Source organism: Amblyomma americanum, chromosome 2 (genome assembly GCF_052857255.1).
Source record: "Amblyomma americanum isolate KBUSLIRL-KWMA chromosome 2, ASM5285725v1, whole genome shotgun sequence".
Taxonomy (NCBI): domain Eukaryota; kingdom Metazoa; phylum Arthropoda; class Arachnida; order Ixodida; family Ixodidae; genus Amblyomma; species Amblyomma americanum.
In genome coordinates, this window is record NC_135498.1 from 158992623 (window position 1) to 159018801 (window position 26179).

The 26179-nt window shown below is 47.6% G+C and overlaps 1 protein-coding gene across 1 annotated transcript in view; it reads right to left on the reverse strand.

Annotated features, from left to right (window-relative positions):
• Window positions 1-5316, reverse strand: part of LOC144119198 (uncharacterized) — a 29375-nt gene extending 24059 nt beyond the window's left edge. Inside the window, exon 1 of the mRNA XM_077651882.1 lies at window positions 5222-5316. Coding sequence (XP_077508008.1) covers window positions 5222-5309 — 88 coding nt within the window. The 5' untranslated portion in view covers window positions 5310-5316. The remainder of the gene's footprint in view (window positions 1-5221) is intronic.
• Window positions 5317-26179: the final 20863 nt, after the last annotated feature.

The following is a 26179-nucleotide window of genomic DNA, read 5'->3' on the forward strand; positions in this document are numbered from 1 at the left end:
GCGCGGTTAGAAAGGTAAGCAGAAACCTAGTTAATTATGAAAGAAGGAAACCCGGTAGAATCAAGCTTATGCATTAGTTTGGCATGTGAAACAAGGCGAAATGCTTTATAAAAATTAAAATAAAATAACGTCCGTTTTCCCTGACTTTTTAAGAATCTGAGGCAAGCTATGAAGTAGCCGCCGCGGTGGCTGAGTGGTTATGACGCTCGGCTGCCGGCTCGAAAGACGCGGGTTCGATCCCGGCCGTGGCGGTCGAATTTCGATGGAGGCGAAATTCCAGTGGCCCGTGTACCGTGCGATGTCAGTGCACGTAAAAGAACCCCAGGTGGTCGAAACCTCCGGAGCCCTTCACTACGGCGTCCGCCATAGCCTGAGTCGCTTTGGGACGTTAAACCCCCATAAACCATAAACAAACTATGAAGTACAGATTTCAAGTGAGTGACGGCCGAAAAGCCCTTTATGAATCCATGTTGATGTGGCGATAAAACGTCTCTCTAATTTAAAAATGCAGTTGACTTTGGTATCAGCTGCTGGCCAATCGAATGTGACGAATATTATTGCACGAAGGTAGTATATATGGCCCCTCGTAGCTTACCCGACCTAGTATATATGGCCACTCGTAGCTTACCCGACCTCGCTGTCCTCTTCAGGTGTTTGATTAGCCCCTGTCATATGCCAAAGAATTATGAAGATCTAAAATAGCAGTCACGGTTAATCTACCTGGACTATCCGCAAGTATAGTCTTCTCCACCACGTCCCGCAAGTATCACTGTCGACTACGCAGAGCGCCGGAAGCAGGTCTTTCAGCCGATGCTTATGTGTTGACATCCTGACAAAGACGACGTGGTTTTCTTAGGGGTACCAATAGCAAAGGGCCTTCGTGGACCTCAGAACTGCCTCTAAATTTCTCATATTCTCCGACACAAGGACACTAAGAGGATTGCAGGAAAAGTACGAACTGATGCAAAAACGTCGGCTTTGTTGTTTTTGTAGACTGGGTGGGCCCTGTTTACGTCTTTTAATTTCTATGCGATAGTTTTGGACGTAGTTTGCATTCTTCCCTGGGCACCTCATCAGGTGCCGTGGTTTTTTTTTTATTAGATTGCAACTTTGATGATGAGATCGCTTATTTATATGCCTTGTATTATTTTCGGTACTAAAGTTGTTAGTATGGGTTTGTGCGCGTCTTTGCCTCTCTGCTGTCCGTAACTCGTTCACGCAGTTCTTTCTTGATGCTCTTCATGTGCAGCGGTAGTACGACGCCAAAGGTGCGATTACCCCCGGAAACTCCTTGATAGCGGTACAAGGCGAGCTATTTCGAAAAGAAAATAGATACGTAGCCGTACTTTCTGGCGTCGGGTAGCTTTGACCATGCTTGTGAAGTTGACTCATTAAAAGCTATAAGCGATCACCGCTATTATTGTATGGTCCGCATACAAGGGGTCGATGTGAAATTCGTGTAAAAGTAGCGCAAAAAGGAAGGGCCTTTCAATACTATGCTTTTGAGAATACCTAAACACAAGATGGAAACAACGCATAACACAGAAAGAAATGCTGAGCGCCAATAACAAGCTCCTGTCCAGACCAATCTGTCTTACAGCGACGACGGTGCCGATCTTCATCGTGCTTAAGCTGCATGCCTCAGCCCTCGCTTGGCAACAGAGGGATGACCTTGACCTACAGCCCCTAACGGCTACCTTAAGCGAATGCTCGTACCATCCCTCATCTATTCGTGAGCAAATTCTCTTCGTCTAGATTTCATAACGGCGTCCTAAAAAAAAAAACTGCGCTTGTACTGAAACTGCGCCTACTGACTTTGCCAACAGCGCTCGGTGACGACGTGCCCGGCAAACTGGCTGATTATGGTCTCCGCTGGTTAACTAACACGGCACTGTGAGACAAAGGCTTTTCGCCGATATGCCGCTGTGGAATCGAGACATTTATCTGGATAGCCCTTTCCTTGATACTAGTGCGCCAGAGGTTGTCTGAACAAATAAATACAATGCATCGTTTATCGCAGTGCTTACTCAGAAAGCTCTGAAAGTAAGAGGCGCATACCACATTAAACCATGGAAATCATCTTGAAACCAGTAGACTTACTGAGTGACTCAACAGAATGCTCACAGGAACGATTTCCATTACTCCGAGAACGGCCGTACAAACTATACTGAGATACTCCTATCGGACAGTTCTTGTAGTATCGCTGCTTAGGAAATGAAGTGATTCATTCTATTTTCTTTCGTCCAGTTTGGATCCAATATTCCTACGGTATGCAAGCACTACCTTTATCAGGGACGGCGTCGCATTCTTTCATCAGGGGCTTAGATTGCATGCCAACATGAGCGGGGCAAATGCCATGTTAGCATGAAAAAGATGTCAGCGGTACAGTGATGGCCAGCTGTATGCCATTTACATGCCAGGCTGTAAGCATATGCCAATTTCTCTCCTTTCTTTTCGGGGTCATTCCGAATACCTTTTGCGTCATTTTTTCAGCCCGTGAAAGCATCTGCGTTGACTTAGCGACATCGTCTACGATATCCTTTCAGACGCCAGAGTGCACTCATTCCGACAACCAATGCCCAGAGTTATTCACGTCGCGGGCATGTATACGCTGCCAAGCTCGTTAACCACCTCCCACGTAAAAGCTGTAGTACCACAAGCACATCTCCCTTCACATCTATGCATCAAACTGTCCTTCTGACTGCGCTACAGTGTGAGATCGGCGCTTTATGATAGGAGGGGAAATGAAGCACAGCTGTAACAATTCACTGGAGCCCCAAAGCGGTCTGCGTTGTTTCGTGGGTAACGGGGCTGATGCCGGTGTCCGACGTCTTTTTCGTGTTTAGTGCCCCGCTCTAGCAGATACATAAGCACCTAAAAGGTATCTTGATCTCAAGAAGGCATTTATGAGTGACGGTACCAAACGCTTGTGTGGTACGCGAGGGACGTCGTGAATTCTTTGAAAATATTGTCAGCCTCATGAAGTTTGTGTAGGTTACTGTAGCGGTAAAAAGTCACTTGAAATAGCTGAGCATCACAAGAGCACCCTTAACGGGGCCGAGGTTGGTTATGATAGCGAAAAACTAATAATAGAGAGCTTTTAATAAGGTGATTCTATCGGTTACCGGAATAGGGAAATATCAGGTCGCCAGTACTCAGGCGCAGGACAATAGCCAAAGGGAGGGACGTTACTGTCTTGGGCCTAGGCACTGGCGCCCCGATATTCCCCTATGCCCCTAAACGAAAGGATAACTAAATTCTAAACGTCTCTATTATAGGGAGCTCACCCGCGGCAGCCATAAAACATGAATCCCGTCACGCACGCAGCTTTGTGCAGTTCTCCTGAATTCCTCATGCAGCTGGCTGCTGGCATCCAACACGTACGAACACCTCGCGCGTCGCCGAGCACCGCAGTACTATAAAGGAACCTTACGTGTCACGGATGCGTGGCGCCACCGTTGCTCAACGTTCGGAACTAGCGCGTGCGGCCATTGTAGCAAAAATATCTGCTATACTACGCGACTACTGCTTCTGGAAATGGAGCGGATGCTAAAGCCCGGAAAACGCCCTCTCTTTCTCCGCAGCGGAATACAGTCCCCGCTTTCAGTTATTAGATTGCTCCTAAAACACATATATTGCGAGTATTTGACATTTAAAGGATACTTGTAGCACAACTGCGAACTTTTTGACGGGAGAAAGAATAGAAAAAAAAATACTTTTCTTGGTTGCAACAATTTTTCTAGGCGCGCCTTTTACAAGGTGCTTTCAATTATGGCAAGACCACTGCCGGATTGAAGTCCCATGGAGAGAGCAACACTCCAGTCGAGCAGGCGCACCGTAAAGCGGCTCCATTATATGGCCTGTCATGGTCTTCCATTCATTGCCAAGGAAAGGTGTCACCAGGCATAGCGATAGCAGTGTAGTGTTGGAGGCGCTGTCCTTTAATGTGAAAAATAGTCTTCCTCCTCATCCAAACCTCATTCACCGAATTCGTACCAAATCAGGCGCACATTACCATTGAAACTACTGCAAAGACGGCTAGTTAATTAGCACGGCGAATTTCATTCGATAACTGTGATCTCTATGCAGCAACTAAGCGCGTCTGAGAGACAAATCCAAGTGACCGCCATTCATTTCATCAGTCCGCGTCTGGTACACCGAATAACACTTGGTGCCGTCATGGGGCAAAATGCCTGCGTCAATCACCGTACAAGTGGGTGCACGCACGAGCAGGCGGTGACGCGCCTATTTCATGAATGCGCACGATATGGCTAAGCGAAGAAGATCTTACAAACACCAGAAGCAGGGTGCCACCCAGCAATCCCTTTTCAGGTGTCCAGATGAGCGCTTATTCCACCTGTTTGGGCTAGTAGGGAAGCCGAACATTCATTCACCCAGCATACACTGACGCAGAACAGACACTGATCTTCGCTTCTCAAGTCACGCCGAAAAACCTGGACGTGCGAACGAATTTGGAAACGCGGTGAAATTCTGCTCCAGGGTGTTCTAGACTTTAGTCATAAGTTATGAGCAGTCGTGGCATCGACGAGATATTCGTTTCTGCAATAGAGCCACTCACCCCCTTCCCCCCGTTCCCGCAGGTGAGTGATGTTTTCGAGTGTTCGTTTCGGGGCCCTGCACCTTCCTATAGTGCCCAGCAGCCTCGGAGGTGCGAATTCTGGAGGAAAAGAAAGCCGCGGCGAACCGGCGAGATCAGCGCGCTTTGCCCTGCGGCTGCTACCGGCCTGATAGCGGTTGGATTGCCGACGCCGCTGCTGGCCGCCTTTAAATAGGCCGCTCCTATGCGCTGCAGTCCAGGAGAAAGCAGGGTGAAGCACAAGATCGGCTGCTTCGAGGATTGCTTTTCGCTCAATATTTCGTAGTCAGCAAGCTGATTTAGAACTTTCACAGCATATTGATGTATTTATTACATTTGTGGTGGACTTAAACATTCGCGCCAGGTGCAAAAGTTTTCAATATTTTAAATATTGTACCTACTAGTGTGCCCAATCAATTACTATTCTTATGAACTTGATATCTTACGTACTTTACATGATCTAAATGTCGCGTCCCCTCTTTAGAGCACCTGTTCGCTCGTCGCTTGTAGTAGTGTATTTTAATGCTGCACCTTTCGACTTAGCCTAGAAAGTCTAAATATAGAGGAAAGACAGCGTTATAAATAAATGAACAACACAAAAATTAGCACTTCAAAATTACGTACCATCCATAGGGTCTGATTTGCAGCACTTGCCGAAAGTGATCATTGCGAATAGAAGTATAAATGTCGACCAGTCGAGTTTGGCTGCCATGCCGCCGTCTAAGTCAAGACACTTTTAAATGCGCGGCAATTAAGGTCCACGCACTTCAGACGGCAACCGTGAATACTGCTTTCACTAGAAGCCAGACCCTCAGCTACGCAAAGCATGTGTGACCAAACAAAGCGCGATGTATGCATATCTGCTTTATGTGCTGCTAGGTTTTCTCAGGGGTACGCTCACTCCGGAACGCACTGATAGTTGACAAGGAAGGCAGCTGCATGGCACGCGACAAGCCGACGCCAGTAGAATCATCTGCCAAGCCATTCATTTTCTGTAGCGTCGAATAATGTTACTCTTCCATTGATGGTACAGCTGCGGCTGAAAGAAAGGGGTGATGTACTATAGTAGTGAAAATTCACAATTAGTTACCGTGCGCTGCCTGATGTAATTCGTCTGTCTGGTTTGAATTCGCAGCAGGCTTGTCGTAGTGCGAAGAAAAAAAGGTCATGAACATCACGAGGAAAGGAAACAAAACACTTCATTCGGCGCCAACGATATCTTGTGTCCCCATACAAGTCCTGCTCCCAGCGCTGCTCTTTGCCAGTGTGTGTCACCATCGACCCAGTGCGTGTTAGCTTCAGGCGCCTGGTTTTCTGAGAATTCTGCTTTGCCGCAGGCAGTAGTGCCTGTGGATTTGTGTCTGGAGCCTGGACTTGGGATACGAGTGCTCCTTAGTGAAGGTCTCCGTAATAATGTTTATGCCCTGTAGCTTTTTTAACGTGCACTGACATAGGGGTACTCGCAGGAGGTTTACACTTCAGCATCCACCGTCGACAGACACCACCACGAACTTGGGTACTCCATCCGAATACGGCAGCAACTGGGAAAATGTGGCGCAGAATTTCCACAATCGGTGCCCATGATACAAGATGTCAGACTGTCCACGCCCGCAATGGCTTTCGCCTTTTCATATGGTAGACCATGGTGCGACAGTAAAGGCAAATCTGCTTGTTGCCACTTTAGCCATTGCCACTTTAGCCATACCCATGAATGAATGTATGAAAATTATTATACAGTTCAATTTCACTTTCTTAGTGTACCATCTCAGGGTGTCTGCTTCCGTTGTACTGTCGTCCGGTGTCCGGTCTGCCATGTCGACTGATTTTTGTCGGTCCGTCCATGGGAACAGATGAACATGTGCAACTGAGCAGAGTCGAATCTACCTCTGCTCAGGTAGATCGGACCAGTGCCTAACATAAGCACAGGGGTATTCTGCTCTAAGCCTGCCTGTGAGCCGAACGTCGTGAAATGGGTCACTGTCCATTGTGAATCTACTAAGGAAATGCATGGCCTTCAGAGGGGTACACTTCGCCGACAGAGCTCTAAGCTGGCCTTGATAGTAGGGATCGGCCCGCGTATTTTCAAGTATAGATGACAGCTTCGTAAAATACGTTACCCTTTATAAGAGCTTTGAAGGTATGACAGTTTATTTCCGCAACAAGGTGTTGCCAGGAAGGCCAGGGAAAAAGCTGCACAAACAGCTTGAGAGGTCTCAGCTTCCTCTTTACAGAGCAGCATAGAAGGTAGCGGAGCATGACATCAAATAAAACGAAAAAATATAATAATAAGAACATGAATACTAAGCATAGACAAACTTGAATGTACGCGCGTCATGTAATGCATCTGCGGTAGAAAAAAACAGACAAAAAAGAGCATGAGCTCATAACAGGAAACATGGTTCAGTCGAACGCAGAGGGACTGCAAGTGAAAAGAAATAACTAAACATGGTGTAATTGACACGAATCGGCAAAACTGCAATATCAACAAATCTATTACAGAGTATTTGGCTCAATTTTTGAAAGAAATGCCAGCCAGAGCAAGGTTTTCGCGGCAGTACTAGTGGTTCAATAATGTAGAAAAGTCATGTCGCACCAATTGTTGGCCGCAATTTTTACGGCATTTCTCAACATACCAAGGCTCAGGTCTGCGGGTGTCATAGATTGTTTTGTTTTCGTGTAACTCAGGAAGTGTAATCGAGGCCTCATCGTTTTTCATTAATGCAAGGTTGTTTATGACACAGCCTGCAGTTATACATAGACTTTATAACAGCTGTGTTAGCACAAACGCAACGAGGTGGTAGTGGATGCATAAAATAGTGCTGCATAAAATGCACACGGGTTATTATGGCGTTGCGTGGAATTAAATAATTTTCTTCTTTCACTGCAGGAGTGTTCAAAATCATATATATAGAAAATAACTTCGTAACGAAGCAGGCTCAAAAAGCCCTGAAAATAATTTAAAAACAATGACGAAGCAAAAGTACGACCAAGCACCTTCTTTGTTCTATTTTCCTCCTCTTGTGCAGGGCAGCCTTCGCGGACTGCCACCCTCCCCTCTTCTAGAATAGAACCGGCCGCAGCGTGATACTCTACACTCGGGCACTTCAGGTTCAAGCAGATATTGCTACCACAAGCAACGGTGCCAGTAGTTCTTCGGTTCGTCGACTATTGTACTGTGACCACAGCAAAAATGTAGAATCCTATGTGGACGAAAATAGCGATCGCTCCTCCGTCGCCCAGTTCAATCTCAAGAGACATTCACCAATGTCTCCGCCCTGACGGACATCCGCATTCGCTGCCCTAGATGTGCCCGGTTGGAGAAGCTTGGAGGTTCAAGAGAAGCAACTCACAGCAACAGAATGGTGAGCCACTCTCTTTAGCTGGTGAGGTTGAGTTGAGTTGAGGTGTTGAATGCTACAGTTGGGATTCGCCTTGCTTATTCTGCCGGCAATTGCTCCACCGTAGCGTCCCTTCTATGTTAATAATGTCTTAAAACCTGTCGTATCTACCCCGCTATGCGCACAGTCTCTTATAATAGCACATATTCCTCTGCCACAGTCAACATCTGTGCTCACAATCACTCCACACATTCCACATCACAGTCCACTCTAGAAGTCACCATCTATGCACATATTCAATCACAGTAGTACATAGTGCATCGTAGTGCCCAAATCCATACACATTCACTCACAGTATAACATAGTCCACCCCAGAAGACACCACCTACGGACACATTCAATCACAGTATGCCATAGTCCGTTCCTGCTGTCACCTTTTAGAAACAAGATCAGTGTCCTGCAGAAATGTTAAAAGAAGGCGTGCGGCCTTCCTTCTGCATGTCTGGTTTTCACTCGGGTAGACAATGTCCTGAACTGTACTGTGAATTGTTCCTGTCTTCTTGAAGGAAGCGAACATCACATACCTTTCCGCGTTGTACTTTGGGCAGTACATAATATAATGTTCGATATCCCCGCACACACCACATAAAGAACACAGCGGAGACGATGCTATACCCGTCTTATGCATCCAGGCAGGAGTGCGAGCAGAGGCCGTGCGAATTCGATGTAGTAGAGTCGCCTGGAATCTTCTCAGTCCCTTGGTGACATATGGCTTGTGGGGCGCACTCCACGAGGTACTGAAATGATCGAGCACCGTTTTCCTGTAGAGACTTTTCCATCTTGAGGAACTTTTTTGATGGATTCCTTGACAGAGCTTGATGGGCGAGATTGTCTGCCACCTCATTGCCGCTCACTGCTATGTGAGAGGGGAGCCATTGGAAATATAGAGTAAGGCCTCTGCTGTGCAGATTCTGCACCAAGCGCAGAGAGCTTATAGAAAAAGCATCAGTAAAGAATCCGCGCTCTATCCTCTTAAGGGCAGATTTTGAATCACTTAGGATGACAACAGGTTGAGCCGGACAAGACCCCAACTTCCGTAAAGCCGCCTTAATAGCAACACTTTCGGCCGTTGTGGAGGATGCGACAGCAGTAAAGCGTACAGACCACTTACAGTCCAAAGAAGGAATGTAAAAAGCCGCTGAGCTAGCTTCTTTGACCTTGTCCACAGAACCATCCGTGAAAATTTGAAGATGGCGTGTATACTCTGTTTCCAAGTGTTCAAGTACAAGCGAACGCGTGGCTGCCAAAGGAGAGCTGCGCTTTGCGCTCATATGGGGAATTGTGACCTTACAGTCGATGGTCGGTGAAGACCAGGGGGGTTTCAACCGTTTCATTTGCCTTCGGACAATAAGGCCTAAACTGAGAACTAAGGGTATAGAGTGTCAAGTAATCCTTCGACTCATATCTTTTGCAGAGCCGCTGGAGAAGGGATCACCTAGCTACTGTCGCTCCTAGGCGGCCAAGATGCATTAGTAGTCTCTCAGAAGCGACAAGGCTAAGAGGTTTCGATAGAGACACATGAAGTACTGCCTTGTTCTCAGCCGCCTGTGGAACTCCAATGACTCTTCTTAGGCCCTTTCTGTGGACAACTTCGAGACGTTCAGGCTGTGATGCCGAGGGGGAAATGAAAGGTAATTGATATATTATGCGACTGAACACCAGCGCTTCATGAAGTTTGACAATTGAAGAAGGATGGTTTCCCCATTGCTCACTTGCAATTCGACGGATCACATCGAGACTCGAAGATAGAGATAAAACAATCGCGTCGACAGCTTTTCGCCACTGTCAGCGCCTCCGCTATTTTTACAATGCCAGCCGCATCGCCCGCTTCGCATGGGAGACGCCGGTACGCCTCACTACAGTTAGTTGCCGCGCTGCGGCGCTACCAAGTTGGTTGGACTAAAGTCACTGGAACGGGAAAAGTACCCCAACGATCACCGGAGCCGCCATACTTGGTCCAGCGCCGCTGAAGCGACGGCCGCGCGCAGTCTCTACGCAGGCATGAATGCACAAGCGTCACTACGTGACTGGAAATGCTGTGCACGCTTATCTCGCCCATAAGAGCAAGTGCTACGTAATTCTCCGGATGATCTGTGTGCCGGCGGCCACGAGAAAGAAGCGAGCGGACCATTTATATCGAGTAATGACCACGTCACCGCCGAGAACGAATCGGGAGCGCGCGCGCACTCCCGGTTCGTTCTCGGCGGTGACGTGGTCATACCCGCCATAAATGGTCCGCGCGCTGGCCCGCCGGCGAGAGAAAACGAATGCGGTACTTTTCCCGTTCCTGCGACTTTAGGTTGGACTGCTTGTATCATGCTTGCTAAAGGTCGCGCGGTGCTGGCGTTATCTCCCCTACTCCTATACTACAGACCTACACCACGTGTCTGTCAGATTCCTGCTTCGTACCCCTTCTTCCGTAGCTCTCGATTCATCCGCGACGCAGCGCTTTTTTCGACGACAATCGGCTGGAGCAGCTGCTGTGCTCGCCGTTTGCAGAGGTGGGCTTAGGCGTTCGCTCCGCCTATCACTTGAGGGTGAAGTTCCTTGCCAGACAAATAGAGCGTTGTAAGTTGTTACGTTTGCTCGTTTCACGGCACCATGATTAACGAAAATTGTTTTGCACGGATCAGTGGCGTGGTCCGCGACGCTGACGAGGTGTCCTCGCAGCAGCACTAAAATGGCACCAGTTGATTATGGCAAGCGCGGATGCTGCTTTCAGTGCGCGGATGCTGCTTTCAGTTTTGTGCGAAGTGTGGGAAATTTTAAGCTCGTTTGTAGAAAAGAGAGGGACGTACACGTGCATTTGTCTACATACATTTACAACTGTTTTCAGCAATAGCATATACAATACTTTGCACGTGTCTGCTGCTATACACATTACAACTCTGTGTTATAGTGGTTAACATTTCTAGAATTTGTGTATTTGCTTCTATTGACACTTATTTACCGACTTGAGAAATATGCATTGTAGCCCAACCACGTATGTACGCTCGAGGAGGACAAAGCATCTCGTGCGCGAGCGGAACAGCAGTGAACGAAACAAAACACATCTAACGCCCTTCTGGACAACCAGTTCGTACGCCCTCGTGTGTGCGACAACGACGGTAAAATAAACGCTGATGCTGCGCAGAAGAAACGCTGCCTTGTGGTCGGCGTTTACGGTGACTGCGTCTGAAGACGTGCTCCAGCGGACTTGATTTCGATTTTATCTGCCTCCTTTCCTTCAAGCGCTCTTTTTAGTTTTGCATCGTTTTATAAGCGAGTGGTTGTAGTCAAGACCAGGCAGAAGGTCCGAAATGCTTCGGCATCAGCTGCTGCGCCGTGCATTTTCGACTGGAGTTCTTTTCGCTTCTTAAAACAATCGTAGTTGCAGTCTGCCACGCACAGAGAAAAATCTTTATCTATTTTGTCGTAACGGCGACAGCTTAGCCTGCAAAAAGTAGAGCTATGACGTGAAAGCTACTGCTACATAGCAGTTTCGAACAATGCCATCTCGGGAAGATATATCATTCCTTCTTTATTTCATTCTTCCATTTTTTGCTTACTCAACATGATTGAATCGCAAATCAATAGAGTAAAACGTATTACTAGCTACCTTTACCCTCTGATTTCATATTTCTGCCAAGAAGTTTCAGTACCTCTCCCGGAATGTTTCAGCGTTGTAGCTAAAAGGCAAACATGATTCGAACAAGTCGCCACAGCCTTTCGTTACAATTCCAACGGCGCCGCACCGCACTCTCTATGGCTCCTTTTAAAACCAGCGCCTGCAGCGGCTCCGCGGTGAGCAGCGCCACGAACGGCGCGCTCTGTGACGCGCCAATACCTGACAGGCAGCCTGATTACTATGAGGGATGCAGAGCGCCGCCTCACGAAGTTTAAAAAATTGTATTCGTCCGCTTTCCGTCGTCAGGCGCCACTAAGATGGCACTCTCCCTCACAGGCGCAGAGCAGGCGCGAAGGCTAGCTGATGGTGGGGAGCAGAAAAGAAGGATAGCAGAGGGTGTTGGACGGTCGGATCAGCCGTACTCGGCAGGCATTGTAAAAATAGAGGAAGCGCTGCCACTGTAGACGGCAGTCAATAATGACGCCCAGCAAACGCGTGTGGTTGAATTGACAGATGCAAGAGTGACCGAGGTCTATCTTCAACCGCGTTTGACGTCTTCCTACACCTGGAAACAGAACAAAGCCGGATTTTTCCACTGATAGAGACAATCCGACACCTTGAAGGTACGTTTGTACCGAAAGTAGAGCCTGTCGAGCTATCAGCGCTAATCGCTTGTGTTGGTAGCCAGTAATCCAAATACACATGTCTTCAGCATATATTGACATACGCACTTGCCTGCATTTTTTTTTGCAACGAATAGAGAAGGCCAGCCATTATGACGTTAACGAGCGTAGGGGAAAGAACACCTTCTTGAGGCACACCTCGTGATTGAACCCTTTCGGGGCTTAAGGTACTCCCTAATCGAACACGAACCGCACGATCACTTATAAACTTGTAAATGAATCTTAATATATGACCTTGTATGCCCATGCCTTGCAAATTGTTTAGAATTGAGCTCTGAAGCACGTTGTCGTAAGCTTTCGCAACGTCAAGAAAAATGGCTAAGGTGGAAAGGCCGAAAGCTCTCTGGTGTTCAATGTTACTCGCCAAGTCTAAGACGCTATCTTGGACACTAAGATCTCGGAAGAATCCTTTCATATATGTTGGCAGTGGCTTGCTGTCCTCAAGCCACAACGATAAGCGTTCATTTACCAGCTTCTCCACACACGTAGCTGCACAGGGGGTCAATAACACAAGGCGATACGAGGCAAGGTCCGTCATGTCTTTGCCAGGCTTCAGTACTGGAACTACATGTGCCACCTTCCATGACGGAGGAACATCGCCAGTCTCCCAAACTCGATTGATGAAGTTGAGGAGCTCCTTCCTGAGTTCTGAGGGCAGATTATTCAGCATTTGACTGGTGATGCCGTCGGGACCTGGTGCACACCGGCGCCGCAGGCCATTGAGCGCAGTCTGAAGCTCACGAAGCGTGAACGGGACGTCCATGAGACCTGGAGGAATCACGTGGTGTATATATATCTATTCCCGAATTAGCACGTACGAGTGCGTCTGCAAATTGCTCTGCGAAGCACGCAATAGGTTTTTCCTTGCGTATTGCAAGAGCTTCAAAAGGCTTCATAGGGCGAGATTCTTCAGCAAGGCTGCCAATAACTCGCCATATTCTCGTCATCGGTGAGAACACACTCAAATTAGCGCAGAATGAGGCCCATTACGACCTTTAGAGCTTGTTCGTGTGCCGTATAATGACAGACTTCAGCCTAATGAAGTCGTCTTCAGTTCCCTGTTGTCGTTCTTCCGCACGAGTTGCCACTCCGCCCTTCTCGCTGCGCAAAGGTTCCAAAGTTTTAAATACGGGGCCGGAAAATGATCAGGTAAGTTGACCGCCGTAGTTGCTGCCAGCTTGCTAGAAGTCATTTTGTCAATAAAATCACCAGAAACACATTCTAGGCGCTCTCTGTACTTGTACCAATTGACCACGGTGCTAATTTTAGGACCACGCATACGAAACTCGGCAGCAAACACAAAAATCGAATAGTGATCACTTCCCATGCGGTTAGGCGCTGTTGACCACCTCACGCGGGCGTCAGGTGAATGCAGTGTCAGGTTTATAGCTGTCGCTGAGGCTGGAGGCCGGAAGAAAGTGGGACCTCCGGCATTGGCAACACACAGATCCAAACTGTCAATAACGTCTACGAATTTGCGTCCACAAGAATCCGTGTTCCTCTCACCCCAGACGGCATGATGGGCGTTAAAATCACCGCAGATGCTTCCAGGAGCTGGGCAGCGGCCGAAGAGCTGTTGTAGAAACAAATCCAATGCTACCTTCTTCCGCGGGGACACGTACACGGATGCAATAGAAAGGGTTCGAAAGCCGAGCTGTATTCTCACAGCCGCTACCTCAATGTCATCCGTGCTAAGATCGGCAACGCTTATAGAAGCATGTGGAATTTCTCTTCTTATCTAAAGCGCGGCACTTCCTGCAGGAAATTACTTTATGCTGTGGTTTTTATGGTCGACATATCCAGTCAAACATCTGCCGCTTGGCAGGCCAGCTTCTGACAGGGCCAATACTGAAGCACGTCTCTTTCAAAAATAATTTTAGTTCAGCTAACCGACTTAAAATCCCCAATGCCGTTCCATTGCTATATAAAAGGCACTTTTCTGTGAATATTAGATCTACGAGGTTTAACATCATCTATATTAGATGGCAAGGAAGTTCGCTGCGAAGGTTGTAATTAGGGACTCAAAAGAAAGCACAACCTGTAGGACGTTCTTCAGGTTACCAGGTGCCATCGCTGGAACATGTGAACGCAGGACCCCAAACAAAATGTGAAGAAGCTCAGACACACCTTGATTTTTCAGCTCCTTATTTTGCGCAACGCGCTCAGTTACAACATCGTCAAAAGTTGCCGACGGGGACACACTCTTGGCCGCAGTAGCTGGTATTTTTGTCACTTGTGTATACGAGAGTCCCCCTTGCTGTCGAGTCCGGCTGTTATCCGGTCGCTCAGGAACTTGGGCACTTTTTGCTGGAGGTCGAACAACCAACTCGCACGCAATGAACATTGGCTTTTTGCTGGACTGAGGCCTCTTAGGGACATTGTTGGGTAACACAACAACATCAGACTCCAACACTGGGAACTCGTCTAACCATGGGACAGGGGTCTCAGTCGCTTGGATTTTGGGACCAGCAATAAAGGATATCCGACGGTGCAGAGCGCTCATGCGGAAGGGGCAGCCTCCGAAACTCGCTGGATGATCACCACCGCAATTGGCGCACGCCAAATCTGCCTTGCAGGTTTTAAAGTCGTGGTCGCCTCTGCACCGCTTACAGCGTCGATACTTTGAGCAAACTTTGGCCACGTGCCCAAACCGTTGGCACATAAAACACCGTGGAGGAGCTTCAGCGAAATAGGCAACTGCGTGTTTTGTAAATCCCAGATCAATTTTTTCGGGGGGCTCTGAGCTGGGAGCGAATGTCAGCACGATAGAGTTGGTAGGTTTCGCAGCCCATTTTTTTTCTGGAGACTCCACACGACGCACGAGTCGTTTCACGTGCAGAACACCTTGTGGTTTCAGAAAATCAAGTTATGCGCGTTCTGAATACCACTTTGGTACAACTTTGATAACACAGGTGTCCTTCATGTAGGAATGGGGCAACCGCACGTTAACTTTGATGTCACCAATCTGAGAGCACTGCAGGAGCTTGTCAACCTGCTTTTCCGTCGAGACATCCAGCTGAAGAGCCCCGTGCATGGTGAACCGACTACGTATTAGAGCTGATCCCAGCGGTGATTGAATGGCCGCGAAAAGTAAGATGGGATTCCTTTCTCTTAAATCAACAACTTTCTCTCTGGGCTCAACCATTACCGGGATCCCGACCGTTCGTTGCTTGCGATGTTTCAACAACTTGAAGGCCTCGTCGTCTACGTCAGCCATATCGGCCACTGACTCGTCACCGTCCACGATCGTAGATTCATCCCTACTAAGCGATGAGGTCTCACTGAACGGGCGGTCGTCTCCATGTTCTGGTCGCTCCACGGCCTGGGAAGCCATGGCCACCTCTTCCGAGCCAGCCTCCTTTGATTGGCGAGGTCCCTTTAGGCATGCAGGCGCCGGAGCAGCCATACTCTTCCCATAGGGACAGTACCGCCTTGAAAGTGCTGCCGTCCTCGAATATTGAGATAAAACTATATAAATTAGGCAAAATTAGGTAAAGAAAGAGAGCTGAGGCGGCAGCAGGTCGACCAACGTCTTCGTCTTCCTCCACCGTCTTTAGCGGGTCCAGCCGGTGTAGGCGTGCACAAGTGGCTCATTCACTGCAAACGGGCTTGCCGATGCAACAAGGCGGACGCAACAGCAAGCTCATAAAGATATTATTACCGCTCACTGACAAGAGGGTGCTCCTCGTGTAAAAGTCACTAAGTGCCTATAAGACCTGGCTGTGTCATTAGTATTTATTCAGGAGGCGGTAGCCAAGTACTGCATCAGAGCTCTTGAGAGGGTCCGTTGTCGGCTCGCATCGGCAGGGTCAGGCCACACCCCTGGAGTGGTTATACAATTGCAAAGACACTCGGATTCCTTTTAACCCGATGGAGAATTGTGTGGCGCCAGGACTCACCCGCGATCTTCTTACACATTAAGTGGATACTCCACCTCTACGCCATCACCGTTAGGAAAACTTAAAAATAGATGTCAACGAAGAATTCATCAGTAATTTCCGATTTTGACTATGAGACTGCCTAAGTAGCTCCAGTGACTAAATCCAAAGCATAATTGAGGACCAGGAAAGCAAATCAGAGCGGTATGTTTAAACTAATATAAATAAATCTAAACCGGTGTCCTGTAGGCTCGAAACGGTACAACAGTTTACGACTGCAAGCGAAGCATGGAACATTTGTACTGAATATATCTCCTTAGGGAAGAAGAAACAGCCGACCCGGACCAAATTGTGATATAACTAAGAGAAGAAGATTGGGCTAAGTCCATTTGGCAAGCGCTACCAGCTAATAAATACAAGTTTACCAGTGTTCCTAAGAAAGTACACAAACTTTGTATCTTGCCATTACCACTAATGCGGCCGAAACATGGAGGCTAGAGAAAAGTCTTGAAATTAATTTGAAGACATCGCAGTGAGCCATGGAAAGGAAAATGATTGAGGTAATGTTTGTAGACGCGGTGAGAGCAGAAAGAATGTGGGAAAAACGCTAGTGATTGATATCGTAGTTAAAATCACTAAAAAATGGGCACGTGCAGGGAATGTGAATGCAGTGCAACCGATGGTATCTTATGGTAACGGATTGTATTCCAAACGAGGGCCAGCGTTGCAGGGGGCGGCAGAAAGCTGAGTGAGCGGTTGCGGTTTCGACCTTCACTGCGATAAGGTGACCAAAGGGGGCAAATAAGTGGACGAATATTTACGGAGGCCAGTTGCTGCAGAGCACATAGCTATGCTGATGATGTTCATGAGGATAAATGATTTGCGGAAAAAGTTAGGTATTGCTTCAGCGACTGCTCCGCGAACATTTGAGTCGAAGATCCGCTGGCTTTAAGGGTTGAGCATTGCGGCGAGACATGCACATAGTACGTACATGAAATAGTTAAGCTATGCAAGACTCACTTATGTGAGCAGCAAGCATTGCTTGCTCGGACATCTAACAAAACGAAAGGCATCGGGCTAATCTGCCACTCAGAATAGAATATGCGCCAGTTTTCACTAATGCATGTCAAAGCCATCAATAGCTTTTGCAATATCTAACGAGACAGGCTTAATGCAAACAGGTTAAGGCGCACAAAGGAGATTGCGTTATCCCTCAGCGATGCCAGAATGGTAGAGCCAAGAACGGTTGCATTAAAAGAGCAATGAAATCCAACATTTCACTCCTTCCAGAACCGTTGGAGAACATTCTCGTACTCCCGAATAACCGCTCTAATAAAAAAAAAACATTGCAAAAATGTTTCTTGAACCGACCATCATGGTACCGTTTAGAGCAACATGTTGTGAGAATTGTTTTGTAAAACTAGTGTGGCCTGTATTTTGTCTGTAGGCAACGGCTGGCGATTAAGAGGCGTTAACAAAATGGTTACCAACAGCTCAGGAAGATTGAGCGAGGGTGTGGCGTGATGTTTAATTCCAACCAAGGACCAGCGAAGCTGTGCTAGGAAAGGTTAAACGACGTGAAAAGGCTTGCCGAAATAGGAAGAAAAATTAGCAGTGGCCTAGCTCGGTTATGCCAGGACACATATAGCGTGAGCTAAGCTGAGCCGCTGAGCCGCTGAGCAGCAATTTCGCTCTCCTATTCCATGACTATACCACACTGGCAAACGCCCCGCTATATGTATACCCCCACTGATACCACTGCGCATGCGCACAAAATGAGAGGCGCTATCAAGCGGCTCCGGCGCAGCGTCAGACTTGGCTACTGCTCAACGGAGCCGCTCTGCTGGGCACGCGCCGGCGCCAGTCCGTCTGCCGCGGCTATGACGCGGCTATGAGCGGCGAGGCGCGCGACGGCGGCGGCTCCCGCGCGCCAGCTGTGCGCTGTGTGAAGTCACTGCTCCTCGCGCATGCGCAGCACGGCTCTCCAGGAGCCACGCGAAAACGCTCAACCTCGGCCAGTGTAGCTCACGCTACAAAACACGCCCCCTCACCAGGATAAGACTTCGCCGCCACCTTCCACAATAGTACTCCAACCAACCCCCAGCCCTTAATCTTCAGTGGTTGCGGAGAGACTCACCAGAGCGGTGCTCACACCTATGAGGCAGAAAAGGGTACTAAAAATCATTAAAACCGGACAGGCCACCACTGGAAGCTGAACCTGGCAATATTTCCCGCAATTAATTTATCAACTGAGGTCAGTCTGTCAAGTCTAGCCTAAATCGGTGCGGTTAGAGGAGGCGCCAAACACTACATATTATATGATATGGGCCTGGCAACGTTTAGACGATATATTAGGCATCTACAATGTTAAAAGGCGGCAACTTGTTCTCCTGTCGCGAATTTCCGCACAAGCGAAAAACTGCAGTATGATTTTTCATCACTATGGGTGTAGCTGACAAGTGCGACGAGCTCTTCAGCAGTGCCAACATAGGCCAGACCAGTATGCATTCGCTGTTTTAATGTGCAACACCGGGTTACTAGTATTCTCCCTATGGTTGCAGCTAATGATTCTGTCGGTGCACGCGATCGAGACCTCTCGCTCATAGGAGGAAATGTGGCTGCAGACAACAATTCCTACATTTATTATATCCCCAGCGTAGAGCTTGTTTGCACAGGCATGAGAGTATGCCTCGGGGGGGGGGTCTGAAACATGGTGAGATTAATCACCAGGAAGGCTAAGCTGAGCACGCGAAGGAGCGGCATCACTGAAGACACTTGCTGAGTCGTAAATTTTAAAAAGGGCGGTAAATCGCTTGACATAGCGTCGCTGTCGTATCGCCAAAAAATTGCCCGAATTTGCCTTTTCCACAGGATATACAATTTTCCTGACTTGCACTACACAATTCTACTCTGTTCCAAAGAACATCACGCCACTTTTTAACAGCCTATGCCTACAGCGTATACATGGTTCCACTTATTCTTTTCATAAATCCTTCTTGCCATCCGCCACAGCGGAATGAGCTGCCTGAGGGTATTGCAACTGAGTGCGATCAGAATAAATTCAAAAGCTGTTTTTATGTTATCTTCATCCTTAGTCACACTTGCAGTGTATTGCCCGTCACTTTTGTACCACCTCTGCACTCGTTACATTGTTCCATTTTTGAACCATTCCTCTGAAATACAGATGTATGTATAGAATGTTCCGTTTTGCTCATACTCTTCCTGATATTGTGCCATGGCCACAGTGTATTTGTTATTGTTCGCAGTTTCGTTATTTAATGAACTTTTTAAATTTTTTTGCCTTCTTCAATGTTATATTCCAAATGTTCGTATTGCTTTTGCTCAGAGGTGGGCAAATGCCTTAATTTTTACATTTCCTCCCTCACCCTCAGTTTTGTATCACTGGCCCTCCCTCGCCCTCACCTTCACATTGCCGGCCCTCCCTCGCCCTCACCCTCAATAACAGTCATTTTTAAAACTAGAGGTAATTTTGTAGTCGGCAACTTCTGGCAATATTACTGACGTCCAGTAGTGCCTTGACGGAAGACAAGCCCTCAAGGCACTATTGGACGACAGGTTAGATCTTTATATTGTTTTGTGCGTCCTCCGTGTATGTGTGTGTGGTTTGAGTTAATGCGCGAGACAAAACCGAGACAGTTACGAGTGGAGCCCCAAAATATCATTCTGCCGTTACTTTGGGCACGCACTGCGTTCATGCATGTGCCCTGTACTTATAACATTTCATTGTTATCTATATGCAGTGCTAAAATGAGTGAGCGCGTTGTTGTGTCTGTGTACAAAAACTAATGTACGCCAAGAATATTTATAAAAAAATACAGTAGCGTTTACCACTACAATTACAATAAGTCCTAGCATAGAATAGACTCAGAACAAGGAAAGCTTGAGGGTCAGTTAATGATTACCCGATGACATTGCGATAGCACTGGGTCTTCTGAATTTCACTGCTTCTAATCTCCCGCTATTTCTTGCGGTTTGCTACATGCTCGTCTGATGACGATTCCACGCGCACGAATGGGAGATGAGGAAGACCATGCTTTTAAACTACAGCGTGAGAGACTGGCAGTTCAACGCGCGTGAACACGGGTACGTGGCAAAGACGACGACATTGCAAGCACAGTTCAAGAGCTTGGCAGTTCATACAGGCATGCAGGGTGTTAACATTTCTACCAACTGATTGTTAATCTGAGGGAACTGTATGAACCGACCGACTTTAAATCGGAGTGGCATTCCCTCTTGGTGATGTGCTCAGCCTTACCTCGCGTCTAGTACTCTGCTGCTCTGTCTTGTTGCAATGTGTTTCGTGGAATTTCCTAAAAACTTTGTAAATAACTTATTTAATGTAAATAGAATATATTTTTAATGCAATAAATATATGCTTAAAAGCTGTGGCGATGGCGTAGTTCTCTGAAGCAGCGGCCAGCGGAATTGAATTTTAGCGCCGCAGCGGGTTCGGATTGCGCACCCCAAGCTACGAAGTTTTTTTTTGTTTCTTTAGTGACTTCCCCCGCTTCGATGCCGGCCTTCCACTGCAGAAAGGCTCTTATGATGCGGCTTAAAATGAAACATTATTCACACTATAAGAATTATTCACATTATAAGAATAATAATAAAGAGAGGGATTAAATAATAATGATTAAGTCAAAATGTAATAATTGATAGAAAAGAAAAGATGGGACATAACCGAGCGTTCTAACCAGCGCGTGCTGGGGACACTTCGCACTTTTCGGTATCAGGCGCACTGCCAGCCGCGCTGTGCGCTACACCCATTTAGCGCTGTGCGATCACACTTGTAGTAACAACTTGCCCCAATAGTTGGCATTTTGCCCTCTTTGCAGTTCTGCATCTGAGTAACCTTTCTGACCGCGGGCCCTGCGTGGTGACCGATGCCAGGTCGCCATCACTTCGCCGTTTTTCCTGCGACCTTATTATGCGCCTGTTTCAACCAACTGCGCCGCTGACCCGCTGACCCGCCGTCTGGTCCGTCTGGTCTGCTGAAGCGCCGTCTGGTCCTTGAAGCTCTGCTCAGCTGGGAACGATCGGCTAAGTTTCGGGTGGCTGGTTGTGGCATTTTATCTCTGCATCTTTGCGCGGTAAGGCAGTAAACCCGGGCTATGTCCACACAGTCTCCCGGCCAGGGGAGCTCCTCTGGTCGGCTTCTCTGTCCACTGATCTGCTACCGTTGGAAGCTTTTTTTGCGCAGTGGTGTCGGCAGTATCCCTGTCACGCTGGTGCCTAAGGATAGTGGTGCAATAAAGATGAACAACCCTGGTGCTGTTCCGGCTGCTCTCCAGTCGGCGACTTCTCATTATGAGTCAATCTCAGAGGTACGCCGGTTTGGACGCGGCGGGATTCTGTGCAGATCGCCAGACCTCGCCTGTGTAAGAGATTTGCTAAACTCCTCATCCTTTGCCTCCCTTCGGGTAAATTCCTTCATCCCTTCACATCTGGCGTGCACGAAAGGTATTGTACGAGGCGTAGACTCTTCCCTGTCTCCGGCAGAGACTCTTGAGCTTCTGTCGGCTGCAGGTGTTGTTGCTGTGCACCGCTGTAGCCGGGATGTAAACAACTTGCGGATGCCCACTGAATCATTTATTGCTACCTTTGCGGGCACTTCCTGCCCCTCTGAAATCAAGGGATGGCCTCTAATTTTTCGGGTAGACCCGTTATCATCTCGGCCTCTGCAGTGTAACAACTGCCGGCGCTATGGACATAGCGCCGGCGGTTGCAAATCCAACTTGAGGTGTTGCAACTGTGGGGATGGACATTCAAGGAGCACCTGCACTGAGAAGAATGAGAAGTGTTGCCTTTGCGGTGGTGCTCACTCTGCAAACTACTCAAATTGTCCATCTCGAGCTCAGGAAATCCAAATTCCGGAGATAATTGACAGGAAACGCTGTTCGCGCCGTGACACTATTACAGAGGTGAAAGAACGTGCCCACGGTTATGCCGGTGTTACCGCTCGGCAAGATGTCATGTTAGACTCAACGCTGTCCCAGGCAATTGCGGCTGCTGTGGAGGCTTCGATGTCTAAAATGGTAGAAAAGATTGTCGCAAATGTGTCGGAGTGCCTTACGAACGTTCTAGCGACTCAGCTTACACATGCCGTGCAGGCCAGTTTGGCACCTCTTTCGAGAGCAATTCCCTCTCCTCTTATCCGGTCTCCAATTCCAGTAGCATCACAACCCCAGGAACAAACTTCTGCCCCTTCCGCTGTACCTACCTCGGGTACTTCGAGGGATGTTGGTATAATGTATGATTCCGAGATGGTGGAGCCTGATGCGCGGCTTCTAAAGCGCAGCGGGTCCCCCATGTCTCATTCGTTGTCTTCTCTGGGCACCCTGCCCAAATCAAAGAAGCAGCTTGGCACTAAACCCAAGGATACCATTTTGGAGCAGGCAGTTGCTGTTGCTAGACTTTCGCAACCATAGCGTCGTTGCGAGTTCTGCAGTGGAACTGTCGCTCTATTCTTTCCGCTTCCACAGATTACACTGCATTTCTGCCCAGCTTAATCCGGATGTCATAATTCTGCAAGAAACGTGGCTTTCAACCGAAAAACATTTTCATATAAAAAATTATCGTTCATTTCGCCTAGACCGCCAGTCAAGAGACGGGGGTTTACTAACTTTAGTCTCTTCAAAATTTTGCCACAGGGCTATGGCACCTTTTCAACAAATGTCTCCTGACTGTGAGATTTTGGCACTAGACTTTGTACTTCCTGGGTGCTCTCCATTTTCAATAGCAAATTGTTATTTCCCCAATGGAGTCCAGGATGTTAGACCTCTGGACTTGTTACTCGCTAACTGTAAAAACCCAGTTCTCGTGGCTGGGGACTTCAATTCTCACCATGTGTCGTGGGGTTTTAGGACTAATACATGCGGCAAGCGCCATTGGGACTGGGTTTCTGATCACAACCTGGTGTGCTTAAATACAGGATCGGCCACTTATCTGCGCTCACACACTCAATCTGTTTTAGATCTCACGTTCATTCGCCCTGGAATTGGCGTAACGAATTGGTCGACTGTTGATAGCGGAACCTGAAGTGACCATATACCTATTCATTTTGATATCATATGTCGTGTTACTCCGGCGTCTTCTCAGTTGCGGTCACATGTAAATTATGACAGATTTCAGACGGCGTTGCGCTCTGCCCTTGCTTCAGTGTCTAACATCGCCGAGGTCCACCAGTCAGCAGGCATATGTCTGGCTATTGAGGAAAGCCGTAAAAAGTCGGAGTTCCTGGTGAGGCCAACAAAGGGGAATCCTTCTAACTTGTGGAATGCGGACTGTACAAGAGATTGCAGGCGGAGGAAGGCAGCATGGAAAAAACTTCTTCATAACCAATGCCCTAATAACTGGAGGGATTATAAATTTACTGCAGCCACCTTTAAACGCACAGTTTCTCGCGCGAAGGGAAAATATAACTCAGAACACTTTCATTATCTTTCAAAGGCGGGCAAACCGACGTGCAATATTCGGTTTTCTACGGTCTAGGAAACAGCTCATGTCCTCTCATAATTTTCAGTCATTAGTTATGTCACCTGTAGAAGCTATCCAAGCGGTTGAATTAATAGCCACAGGCCTGCAAAAGCGGTTCTCGTCTTTACTAACTTTGCGCCCATTGTTGTTTGCACCAGTCGTGCCAAGTGATAATGCCTCACAAGTAAATCTATCAGAGCTTTCACAAGTTGTCCAGAGATTGCCAGCTGCTGCTCTGGTCCTGATGGTGTTACTACAAAGATGCTCAAGATTCTATTTGAAGAGTCTCCCAACTCCTTATTGCACCTAATAAACTACTCTCTCAAACACGCTTGGATACCTTCTGAGTGGAAGCTGTCCAAGGTGATCCCTTTACTTAAAAATCAGGGTGGAGGCTATGAATTGGATAACATTAGGCCAATTTCTTTAACATCAAACGTGGTAAAGTTGATAGAAAGGGTGTTACTAATTCGGGTGTCAGCCATTGTGGGCCGCAAAACTATACTCAGCCCGTGCCAACTCGGTTTCCGGCCACGGTGTTCGATATGGAATGTACATGCTGATCTTGAGAGCAGAACTCTCCTTGCTCGTCGTCAACGATTGGTCGCGGCTTCGGTTACGTTAGACGTCACCAAAACTTACGACAGTGTAGAACACTCCATCCTGAAACATAGGCTACAGTCTCTTCAATTTCCAGATTATATAGTTGCATGGATATCTGCATTTCTTTATAAGAGGGAATTCTTTGGCGTCCATAATGGTGTTCATTCAGAGAGGTACAGACAAACGCGAGGCGTACCGCAGGGAGCTGTTCTTTCTCCTGTGCTCTTTAATATTCTGATGAGCTCACTTCCTCTCCACCGCCATGTACGAACTTACGTCTATGCGGACGACATTGCGTTTTTTGCTGCTGCGTCTCTGTATGGTCTGTTGCAGTCATATTTGAATACACTTGAGCACTGGTTGAGCGCATTACACCTGAAGTTAAATGTTGGCAAGTGCGCCACTCTTGTTTTCCCTCTATTCACTCCTGTAGTGGTCTCTCTCACTTGCCAGTTCAAAATAATACCGCAGGTTCAATCCCTAAATTACCTAGGGGTCATTTACGACAACAAACTCACCTGGCGACCTCACATTGCCCATGTCGTGGCGAAAGGGGCTCGTGCCGTGGGCATGTTACGAAGATTATGCCATCACCGGTATGGCATGCGCAGAGATGCGCTATTAATGATCTACACTGTGTATGTCAGGCCAATTTTAGAATTTGGATCAGTGTCGTTTTCAGGCTCGGCTACATATAATCTTCGCCGTCTCGTCCTTTTAGAGAGGGAAGCACTTCGCATGTGCCTCGGCCTTCCAAAATTTGTGGCTATCAGGGTGCTGTACCTTGAAGCCCGCATTCCGTCTCTCTTATCACGACTTCAATTTTTAACTGTGCAAACTTACCTCAGGATCTATGAATCCCATTTCCACCATTCCCAAAGCATTTTCTGTTCTCAGCCGACCTCCTTTTTTGGTGTCCCCTGGTCTCGTTTCAATTCCCGTCAGGTATTGTTTGTGCAAAGATTACTTCAGCCTTTATATGTAAACATTTATGATATCCTTCCTGCGCTTCGCAATGGGCCCGCTATCCACATTGTTTTCGACGACATATTCCCAAAAAATGCAAAACTTTTGCTTCCGAGTATTCTAAATGGTCTTCTAGAAGATCATCTGAGGACCCTACCTACAGATATAGCAATAGCCACTGACGCATCGCAATGCAATGAAAAAGCAGGTGTGGGAATATTTTGCTCGCATTTAGACTGGTCCTTTTCACTGCGCCTCCAAGTTTCACCCCTATTTTTCAAGCAGAGTTTCTAGCAGTTGTACTTGCTCTACGCTAGCTAGACCCCTCTATTACAGCAGTTGCAGTAATTAATGATTCTTTATATTTGTGTTCGTCCCTCGCTGCACATGTTGACGGTCCCATTTTAACAACTTTCTTATCCCTACTTCCTCTGCATTTGAGCCTTGTTCATTTAGTATGTGTTCCCGGTCACAGCAGTGTGACAGTAAATGAGATTGCTGATAATCTCGCAAAGGCTTCCCTCAGCGGCCCCGTGTTGCCAATCATCCCGGCTACAGCCTTTATTACAGCATCTAGATTTCGGCGACGTGCGTTTTCAAGCACACAAGACACATCACTTTTAACATCGGCGTATTATGAGCACCTTAAATATTATTGGAACAGGAAAATTTGTTGCTCTCGGCAGCTTGAAGTATCACTGACGAGGCTGCGCTGCCGCATCCCCCTCTAAATTTCTATTTACACAAGTCGGGTTTGGCGCCCTCTCCCCTTTGTGCATTTTGCCATGAGCCTGAATCTATAGAACATTTTTGGCTGTATTGTCGCCGATTCAACTCTCTGAGAAAAAGGTTGCTGGAGGAGCCCTTGCAGCATCTTGGCCTTAGTTTGAGCAGCCCGCTCTTGCTATCATTTGGCGCCACCACATTTGGGTTCTGCCACAGATCTGTTT